General features: G+C 39.7%; 2 protein-coding genes across 2 annotated transcripts; one reads left to right on the plus strand and one right to left on the minus strand.

Moving 5' to 3' along the window:
• Positions 1-1,728: 1,728 nt before the first annotated feature.
• On the plus strand, positions 1,729-4,749 carry ppcs (phosphopantothenoylcysteine synthetase). The gene is made up of 4 exons (XM_047583159.1): positions 1,729-1,819; positions 3,163-3,691; positions 3,786-3,889; positions 4,041-4,749. Exons 2-4 carry the CDS (start codon positions 3,163-3,165, stop codon positions 4,365-4,367), a joined length of 960 nt encoding a protein of 319 aa, XP_047439115.1. The 5' UTR covers positions 1,729-1,819; the 3' UTR covers positions 4,368-4,749.
• utp3 (UTP3 small subunit processome component) lies at positions 4,626-10,603 on the minus strand. Its single transcript, XM_047583158.1, has 16 exons — positions 10,388-10,603; positions 10,096-10,183; positions 9,356-9,412; positions 9,206-9,262; positions 9,012-9,129; positions 8,860-8,928; positions 8,643-8,764; positions 8,398-8,553; positions 8,231-8,302; positions 7,501-7,541; positions 7,319-7,415; positions 6,079-6,216; positions 5,824-5,960; positions 5,671-5,740; positions 5,050-5,157; positions 4,626-4,902 (listed from the first exon to the last, which is right to left on the minus strand). Exons 1-16 carry the CDS (start codon positions 10,402-10,404, stop codon positions 4,813-4,815), a joined length of 1,437 nt encoding a protein of 478 aa, XP_047439114.1. The 5' UTR covers positions 10,405-10,603; the 3' UTR covers positions 4,626-4,812.
• Between the last annotated feature and the right edge of the window lie 21 nt (positions 10,604-10,624).

Here is a 10,624-nt window from a genome sequence, read left to right on the forward strand (position 1 = left end):
AATTACAAAGGATATGACCTCTATGTCCTCGTGGTATCTACAGACGTTTAGTCAGCAGGGAGTTCATTTTGGCTGTGTCTTAATTTTCCTTTCATCCTTCCTGTGAAATGCTATGTCTGGCAGCTGTATAATGTTTTATCAATTATGCAGAAATTAAAAAGTGAAGGTACTGTCTGTGAATGATTAACTGTTTCACATTATATGTTATTGTTTAAGATGGTTTAGAGCATGCTCTTATTTAGAGCACGCTCTAAACCGTCATAGATGTTGTCTATGATGGGAACATTAGTTGATTATACTCATATATGTCAGCCTTTCTGTGGCGGAACAAAGTTGAAAGGTGAAAAAAAGGTTGTGGAAAAAATTGTCTCAGTGTCTCTCTCTTTGTGTGTGAGTGTTTTTTTTATTTTGAACATTACATCTATGATGTTAACTTTTAATATTTTCATAATATATTGTTTTATAGTGACACAAGCTATTGTTTTTTGTGTGTGCGTACTCCAATGTGTCAGCTCCATGGTTATTTATTAATACCTGAACTGACACTTAATTTATCTATTTAACTGGTTGAATCTCAATAAGAAAGCGCGTGCTTCTCTTTTTTACACGTGCATACGACCTAACACAGTGATCTGGAACTGATCAGGCCAATTAATGCAATCAAACATGACAGGCAGAGAAGATCCAGTGCAGTGATTGTCCATCCCACGGTGCAACAGTGCCTCTTGTGGGTTGATTGTGGGAACTGCGGCTCGTAAACCCTGTGGTAAATGATCTTCAAACCAAAACATTTACAGCACTTGTGACTTACCCTGACCGCACAAATAGACACATTTCTGTGCAGAGATTACAAACGCAAATTACGCCGCGGATCATAAGATAAAATACTTTATTGTCAGCCGTGTACCAAAACACTTCTGCACATGTCAGTGTAGCATGAAAAAATCACTTCCTGAATATAATATCAAAGATCTGACTAAATCGAACTAAATGGCCCGAATGCAAAGACAGATTTGCGCTCATTATTATTATTACGTGTACAGCTGTACATTATTAATTATATATATATATATATATATATATATATATATATATATATATATATGATATATAGTATATATATATATTTTATATATTATATATATAATATGAAACAAAAGCCTAATTAGTTTGTAACATGGTGTATAAAGTAGTAGCTACATTTGACTCTGTCCTAAAATGAGAAACTACACTCAATAATTTCCTCTTGGTATCAATAAAGTAATCCTGATTCTGATTCATTTTGAACCTGAAATTTATTTTAGTTTGTTACAGTTTTAAGTACATCTGAATACATGACTAATTCAGATATACTGACGTCCCTCCATCCCAGAAAGCGAGTATTAAAAGTCATCTAGTATTAAAAGTCATCAGAAATCACTTGTCCGAATATCCATTCTGAACGCGTTCACGTTCATCGAGCAACTCTGCTCAGTCAGTGGGGCAATCCGATCCAAAAAACATCCCCTTTACTAGAAATTCCCCCTTGGCCTCTTTGCGTCTGAGTGATGATGCTAATCTTTCATTAAGTCTGACACCTCATACGAAAGCGGAAAATAATTGACGCACTACTGCCTCAAGCTGACTGTATGTGAAAGCTGTGTTAATAGCTAGTAGTACCATATATGACCTACGGGAGCGCTAACGGGTTTTCTCTGTATTTATAAAAAGCGTAGAGTTGGAGTCAATGGTTTCAGGAAGTGCAGAAGTTGTTGTGGAAGAGGTATCCTGTTTGACAGCTGGCACGGAAAACAGAGCAGGACACCTTGCAGTGCTGTCTGTAAGTAACGTCGTCTTGTTTGTGTTGCTCACTTTCTTGTTTCGGTTACAAAGTATTAGCCAAATTGCAGCTGAGGTCACAGTGTGTGATTTTATTTATTATTATTTGCCAGTAGAGTGTGGTTTAAGAGTTACTTATCCAGTTTATCTCGCCCGTCATGTTACTAAACTCTGAGACATGCGGAGAAAGCGTACACCTTATTTATTTCTTTACAAATAAATGGTGAGACTGGAGTCGACAAACTCCAAGAAGCGTTCGCAAAATAAAGAATAAAAATAGATGATTTCACTTATGCATACCGAGTGGCTTGGTTTATATGTAGGTATGTAATGCAACATTACCTTTTTTTTCACGGAAGATATTTTTCCACGTGTGTTAAGGATGGTTGCAAGTGTATAATTAGTAAAACCTATAGACTGTATTTAAATTGCTGCAGTTGTTTCTGTATAGTCCTCATTAATTCATCATTATTATCTCAACCTTTAAAGTTTCCCTTTGACCTACAAATGATATTACACAACTGACCGTTGATATGAGTGGGACATTTTCCCAGATTTAACTCTTTTTTTTGACAAATGCACTTAAAGAGGGAGCTCAAGTGTGCGGACTTTCTTTTCCCTTCCTGATGATTTGATTTGTGCTCCTGTTTACCTTGGATGTGCGCGGCTGCTCTGCACCTATTGACTATATTAAACAGTTTTTATTGTATTATTCTCACCCACTTTTCCCTACTGTCTTCTAGTAAAGAAATTTGGTAAATGTTGCAACTTCTCTGCAAACTGTGGCCTCATCTGCATAGCAATATTAATTTCAATATATTTTTGATTAGGGTGTCTTTATTGTTTTTTAAAAAGGAACCTAATTATGTCATTAGCTGGACATTTTATAGTTACAGATTTTCTCATTGGCTGCCTCAATAACCTCAATATCTAATCTAAGTTACATTAGTGAACCAGTCAGACCTGCTGAAGTAGCAGTGCCACAGTTAATTACTGCACTGAGAGAAATTATTATGACATTCTCTGGTCTTGAATATGGTCCCAGTGTGCAATATTTTTTTTATATTATTATAAAAAATGTGCAATATTTTTTATGACCCAATTACAACCCAATACTCACCTTCAATTAGGGAAATTCGTTTAGACAAACTTTTGTGTAGTCCTGGTTTTCTTTATAGACATTTATTGATCTGTAAAACTGAGAACCTTCACTTAAAAAAAAATACATTATACAAGTGCTTTAACAGGCGGACTACACAGATGAGATGCTCTGAGCTCGTGTCACCATCACTTCTCTTGATTACAGAATCCGCTTTCTTTACGACGCTTCTTCTCTTTAATTAGATGATGGCTGAACCCAGAATATCCTCTATTGATGGGAAGCTAGCTGAAGAATTCGCTGCTCCCTCCCACGTCGAGGAGGAAAAAGAGAAGATGGCTGCTTTTGCCACGCACCACGCAGCGGCGGGTCGTAGGGTGGTCCTCATCACGTCTGGAGGCACCAAGGTTCCCCTCGAGTCCCGCACTGTTCGCTTCCTCGACAACTTCAGCAGCGGCAGACGCGGAGCTTCCTCTGCAGAGTACTTCATAGACTCCGGCTATGCTGTCATTTTCCTCCACAGGCATCGCTCCCTCTACCCCTACACCCGCACGTTCTTAACCATAAACATGCTGGACGCCCTGCAGTTCAGAGGCGGAGAAGGGGCGGCTGGAGAAGTGGTGGTCAACCAGCAGGTGCTTCCAAACATTGCCAAAGTGCTGAAGCGATACGACGAGGTGAAAGACGGCAGGCTTCTTCTGCCCATTGAGTTCAGCACCCTGTCAGAGTATCTGCATCTCCTCAAAGCGGCGGCGCAGGCTCTCAGCGCAATAGGTACATTTTGGGAATCAAGGCTTCGACAGGCTGAAGATTTGGATCCATTGGTATGTCTTCAGAATATGACCTCACCTGTTTATTCTGCACTCAGGATCAAAGGCCATGTTTTACTTGGCTGCAGCCGTGTCCGATTTCTACATCCCAGCGTCCGAGATGCCTGAGCATAAAATCCAGTCTTCTAATGGGCCTCTTCAGGTGAGTGCCAAAATAAGAAATGCTTCTGTGTCTGCTAGTCCACCGCTCTGACCCAGGCTGGAAGATCTCAGCAACTACTCAGTGAATTGCCACGACAGTTTGTACAAGTAATTCAGTCACTTTGACTCGTTATTCATTTTTTCCCCTTCAGCTCAGCATGAAGATGGTCCCTAAGATACTGTCCCCACTGGTGAAGGACTGGGCACCTCAGGCATTTGTCACATCCTTCAAGCTCGAGACAGACGCAACAATCCTGCTGGAAAAGGCCCGACGGGCTCTGGACACCTACAGGCACCAAGCGGTGGTGGCCAACGTACTGGACTCTAGACGGGGCTACGTGGTGGTGGTGACCCCCGACACTCAGGCTGAGCTGGTGGTCACGGAGGAGGATGCGAAGAACGAGGTTGAGATAGAGGAGAGGATAGTGAGCAACCTGACGTCAGCACACAGCAAGTTCATCACTCAACAAGTGGGCTGACAGTCACAGTCTCCACGTCTGAGTCAACGATCCAGCTGCAGGTTGTTGTGTCCGTGCTCTCACCTGATCCCGATCCTGGGCTTGACTTCACACCTGCTTCTACTTCTGATAAGCTGCTGTATATTCGGTGTGTTGTATGGCTGCATAACCGTGGTAGTATCTAAATATACACACACAATGCCTTCTGTGTCTTTTCTGTGTTCTAAAAATGAATCTCTCAAGAATATATTTGTTTCTGTATGGGACACATTCAAGTTATTGACAGATTTTAAATGTTTATTCACACGGTCCAAGAATCCGTGGCAGAAAGACATTTTATGGTTTTACAATAATTACAGTTAAACCTGCGTTACTACGACTATAATAAACATTTAAAAGTAAAGTCCACTGGTATATTTTCACCCCCATGGCTACCCTTGACAGTATATGTTTGGCTCTCTGCTGGTTACTTGAGTTTGGTGCTCTTCTTGACACCAGCACGGATACCAGACAGCTCTCCGCTGTATCTCGTCTCCTCTCGACGAACCTCACGGACCTGGTGAATGTGAACAAGTTTCAACAATATTCATCACGTATATGTACTTGACTCAAAACACTCACACTCCTGACTACAAGCAGTAGAAGCTTTTTGATGCTCTTGATGTAATAAATCTAGTTTCCTCCGTGTACAGAATATACATACCTGGCCCTTTCTGCGGATTTTAGCCCGTCTGAACTTTTCTCTGTGCTTGACTCTGGGATTACGGTCAATTTTCTTCCTCTTTGGTGTGAGCCCCTTGTTCTTAGCCATCTGTGGAGTTGTTGGAGACACATTATTAAAATAACAGTCCATCAGTATAAGTTGTGTCAAACAGAAAAAAAAAAAAAAAACAAGAAATTTCTCTCAAGCTTTAAAGCAAATAATAAACATTTAAAGGCACACGAGTAACGAAAAAGTAAGTAAAGAGAAGCTTTTTGAAAAACTTGGCAACATGTACTTTCAAGTATAGAAACCAGACTTGAGCAAATGCACTGTAATCCATATTCTTGTATGGATCCAATATGTCATGTATTACTGAGTCTGTCCAGTAGGTGGTGTTAAAAAAGAAAAAGGTACATAGTCTCTAAAGTTTACTCCTCATTTCACAAATCACGAACCTGAAAACAAATGCAGAAGACCAACACCTCAGTTTACTAATTCAGTCTTGTTAGAAAATAAAATCTTCCTTGTGGTGAAAAGTTGAATTAAGACAAAACGTCTATTAATCATCAAATCCTTAAGTGTGAATACTCTTTTAATGTGTGAGTGGTTGCCACTCGGTACCTGATATGTGATCCCTCTCTTTGCGTCAGGATCCAGCTCCTCCTCCTCTTCACCTTCTTCCTCCTTCAGTCTGCAACAAATTCAGGATTTATCAAGACTTTTCCCTGATTGATTTAGTCCCGACTGCCAACTAAAGACTCAAGTCATACTCACTCTTCAGTTTCTGGGTCATGTTTCTTCCTCTTTAATTTCAGGCGTTCCTCCACATCTCTATAGAAACGCAAAGCTGCTTCCTCATCCAGGTCGGAGTCCGAGTCGTCCTCACCCTCAGCCACAGCTTCTCCTGAATCCTGTATCAAGTATCCAGTGTGCACTCATTAGCTTTAGCAAGTTTCATGTTAAAAGGTAACAACCGGTTCAATGTGAGAAGGTCCGTTAGATTAATTACACTAAAGAAAACAGACTCACCTTTTCCTTCTTACTAGAGACTTTGGTCTTCTTTCCCTCTGCTGGCTTGCTGGTGCTTTTACCTTTCTGCTCACCAGCTAGGAGTTGGCGAAACTCCGGTGCAAGTCGAGCATCGACTTCAGCGATATCATTGATGAGCTGCAGACAGTATTTTTGAGTAAGACAGAGGGCTGTTTTTTTTGAATAGTTGTGTATTTAATGTGGGTGTCTGTGAGGATGTGTCATGATTGTTTGTCCCACGATGCAGATTAAAACAGTCAACTAGATGAAATTACATCCATTTAAATTAGTACATGTTTCTGACTATATGACACAGGTTGAAAGCAGCATCGGTTGAGTTGATTGAAAATCTGGGATTTAATTCCACAATCATGTTAACAGTGAGTCTGTTACCATGGTAACCTGTCAACCTGACCTGCATCTTTTCTTCAACAAGCCTTAAGAAGCTGTTTCATTTCCTCTTCCATGTTGTATTTCCTCATTCTTACAGCCATATCAAAGTACACAACAGAAACCATTTAATTCAAGGACATTTTAAATAACCAGACCCTAACTTAGAAACAGACATCTGTATGAGGGAAAAATATCTGTCCTCATTTTCCAAACATGCTTTCATTAAGGCAGGTTAATTAATCTGAAACACAAATTTACCTGGAAACACTTTCAGTACTGTTTGATCCAGCCTTTTTATTATTCATCACTCATCAGAAAAAGGACATTACACGTGGTTAAAAAAAAAAAAAAGTGTGAAGCTCGAAGACACTGATCAGTGATGTGGATGTTTTTAGTACATGTTCAATTAGAGAAGTTAAATACAGTTTTAACTTTTTCAACTGCAAATCTCCACAGTCACGGTTACTGTACATATTTTTGTATTTTTAATTTGTCTGAAATAATTATTGACAATTGCAGTCGTGTCTCCGTCAGGTGACACCTGAATAAATATAAGATTCAAATATTTAATATAAACAAATTCCAACATTTTATCGTCTATTTTTCTTCTCCAAATCACTCACTCTCTCACTGACTACATGTGAACTGTGACACATTTCTCCCTCCAGTAAATTAATCATGTACCTGTTGCCATGGTGAATCATAGCATCAGTGCACTATTGGTGATGAGTTTTGTTATATACCACATAAATGAATGTTCAGCTCCAAGTTCAGGGTTAGACTCAGAGTTTATACACCCAAGGTCTTGAAATAGGCCCCATGTGTTGGTATTAATGTGTAAACTTACATTTCTGTAGGTGAGCAGTCTTTCAATCACAGGGTGGCTGTGAGCAGGGATTCGTTTTGCTTTCAGCACCAAGTAGAAGCTGATGTTTGTGCAGTAACTGTTGCAGGAAAGAATTGTTAGTCGGTCAAAGACGGGTTATGACGTGATTTCATGACATGTAAATAAATTTAATCACAACTTACTTGAGATAAAGTTGCTGTTTTGTCTTGAGGTATTCGGCTCCCTTTAGGAGACAGGACAAAAGTGGTGAGATTCACAGAATTTCCTGAAATAACCATAGGACAGCATGTCTCGTTCACGCTGCAAGTTGCTATGTACTTTACAACTATAAATTACAAAAAATCAACATGAACAAATATACACCTTTCAGCCACAACATTAAAACCAATGACAGGTGAAGTGAATAGCATCTAACGACCAACAACCACCTTGTGAAAATACACATTTACTGCTGGGAAACTTCGAGTCATCCCCAACAGGACACAGGCACACAGAAACCATTTAGGAACAACTCAAAAACTCATGAAGAACAGCACAAGGTGTTGACCTGGCCTCCAAATTCACTAGATCCCAAACTGATATCTGTGGGATGATCCACAGAGGCCCCTCCCCTCAACCCATAGGACCCAAAGACCCCCACTAACAACATCCTGTTACCAGACACCACAGGACACCCTCAGAAGACCCATGTCTATTCTCTGATGAGTCACAACTGATTTAGAGGCACAAGGGAGACCTACACAATATTAGGAAGGTTGTCATAATGTAGTGGCTGATTGGTGCATGTAGTAAGACACTGAATCACTAGCCATGAAAGTGTAAAATCAAATTGTTACATAAGCTAAATTAATATGATAAAATTCAGACTACAGTAACAAATTCACAGATATAAAGAAAGCTGAGAGCATCCACCTTTCCTGCTGGGATCTTTCCGTCCTTGACCATTTGTACGAGCGGCTGCAGCTCGTCCTTCAGTTCAGAAAGCTGCAAACATCACACACAGAGACAGTAAGAATTCACCTTAATGGCTTAAGTAATTTTGGGTAGTTTCACTTGTGTGTTTTGGCTGCATGTCTTACCTTTGCCTTGAAGTCCTGAATAAGTTCAAGCAGCTCTGGTGAATCCTTCTTCAACAGCTTCATTTTTTCCTTCTGCGACATCTGTTTCAGGTCTTTTACAATCCTCTCCTCTTTTTCTACAGTCTTCTTTTCATCCTTCTCCTCAGCAGCAAATTCCTTTATTTACAGACAGATAAAACAACAAAATGCATCATAATCAGGAATTAACTGCAGGGCCGACCTGAAGGATTCACAATAAAAAATACCTGGAAAAAGTTTAAGTCGTAATCCTCCTCGCTCAGATTTGCAGCTAAACGTTTCTGGATGTTTTTGGCCTCTTCTTCTTCCTCTTGCTCCTCAGCCTCCAGCTCTTCTTGTGATTTCCCCTCTGGAATAACACAATAACAATCAGTCACACAGGCAATAAACTCAGCAGAAATTGCCTTAACAATATAGCTGGGAAAAAAAAAAAAAAAAGCTTACTAGCGGCCACATAATCCGAGTCATAGAACATCTTCTTCTTGGTGCCCCACGCCATTTCATTTGGAAGATCTGAGGAAAAACATAACTTCATTTAAAAGGCTAGCTCAGCAGTAAAATGATAACTTTCCATAAATGTATGATTTTAAGTTTACCTTCTTCATCCTTCCCGTCTATGTCACTTTCCATGTCTGTCCCTTCTTCCTCAATCTCCTCCTCCTCCTCCTCCTCCGAATCTTCTGACTCAGAATCATCCAAGGCCATCACTTCCTCCTATGAAATTCAGATGAGCTAAACTTTTTCCACTTCAACATTTATTATCTGAAGCTACATCCAAACGAACACAAACCTCGTCGTCCAGCGCCTCCTGGTCGCTGTCCATTTGAACACCACGGGCGAGAAGATTCTGTGACAAGGACGTCCACAGAGGAGAAAAGGTTAGAGAATATAATTACACGGGGAGACACTTTACACAGAACAACCAATGAAGGGAACGTACCGCAATCTTCTCATCATGGAACTGATCGATCGTGTCCTTAGTGTACTGTGATGATCTCTGAAAAGGAAGAAAGAAGACAACGTTAAAATACTTGGTTCATAATTAAGAGGATTGTTCATTGTTGTATTGACAACACAATCTGAGCCTAACCTGATGAGTCTTTGGTCATAACATGTTCAACGACCAAGAGAATGAAACTTTTCACGAATTAAATTACACTTACATTAACAAATAAATATGGAAAACTATTAGTACCAGAAACTAATCTTATTTCTCATAGTGATCGTCTTTTATCTGTAGATGTATTTTTGCAACAGCATTTTCTGTATTATTATTTTTATAAGTCAAAGCTTTTGAGCTTACAACACGGTTAAGCGAGCATATAATCGTTTAGGTTGTGATGTGCCTGTTGATGTGAATATGCCTTACTTTTTTCTTTTACTCATCATTATTGCATTTACAAAGTGTCAAACCCATGAGCTTGAGTTAAAGACATTTTTCAGGTTCATGGACGTTTTAAAGACTGCATTAATAACAACGACAGTATCAATAAATGAAGATATTATGAGACAGTGAGACTTTGATATAGGTCCAAATGTATACATTTATTTTTAATACAAAGGAATGCGGCCACCTTTAGAGACAGTCTGGACTTGTTGTATGATGAACCTACGTTGTCAGCTGCAAAACAACACTGATACAAGACAGAGAATGAAGACAGAAGACGTTGCCCCTCTTACCTTATCTGGGACGGGCATTTTCTTGTAGGCTTCAGGGTCATCTTCATCATACTGCTCTGTCTTCTTCTGCCTCTGTACCTTTTTACTCCTGAGCAGTAAAGGGAGATGTTCAGCGTTTGCTCTGCTGCATTTTTAGAGGATGGTTGTATAATAGAACCCCGGCTTTATTTCTTCACATCATTTCTGCTTTAATTTTTAGTGTTTTAGTGTGAAGAGCGTATCAGACGTACAGCAGACGAAGGTCAACACAATGTACGATCAAAAAATGAAGCTTAGTTTTAGTCAAACTCACCGTAGTGCTCGAACCATGATGGAAACGTATTAAGCTAATTTGCTGCAGGATAGCAGCAACAAAGCAGGGTGTTAGAAAACTGGCAGCTTTCTGTGCTACTCTTTTTTTAACCTTCCAATTAAGTTAAAAAAAAAAGAAGTAAATATCAGTATCAGTAAAGTTAAACAGCAACGCTTTCAAAGCGGACTACCATGTGCTTCCGTGATTTCTTCTTCTTCCTCTTGGTCAGGCGCACCG

Source organism: Mugil cephalus, chromosome 4 (assembly GCF_022458985.1).
Source record: "Mugil cephalus isolate CIBA_MC_2020 chromosome 4, CIBA_Mcephalus_1.1, whole genome shotgun sequence".
NCBI lineage: Eukaryota > Metazoa > Chordata > Actinopteri > Mugiliformes > Mugilidae > Mugil > Mugil cephalus.

Coding starts and splice junctions, on each gene's coding strand:
- ppcs (XM_047583159.1), top strand. CDS start 3,163: ATGATGGCTGAACCCAGAATATCCTCTATTGATGGGAAGCTAGCTGAA. Junction 3,692..3,785: donor GCAGGCTCTCAGCGCAATAG/GTACATTTTGGG, acceptor TTCTGCACTCAG/GATCAAAGGCCATGTTTTAC. Junction 3,890..4,040: donor CTTCTAATGGGCCTCTTCAG/GTGAGTGCCAAA, acceptor TTTCCCCTTCAG/CTCAGCATGAAGATGGTCCC.
- utp3 (XM_047583158.1), bottom strand. Junction 8,929..9,011: donor AGACGGGAAGGATGAAGAAG/GTAAACTTAAAA, acceptor GTTTTTCCTCAG/ATCTTCCAAATGAAATGGCG. Junction 4,903..5,049: donor AAATCCGCAGAAAGGGCCAG/GTATGTATATTC, acceptor CACATTCACCAG/GTCCGTGAGGTTCGTCGAGA.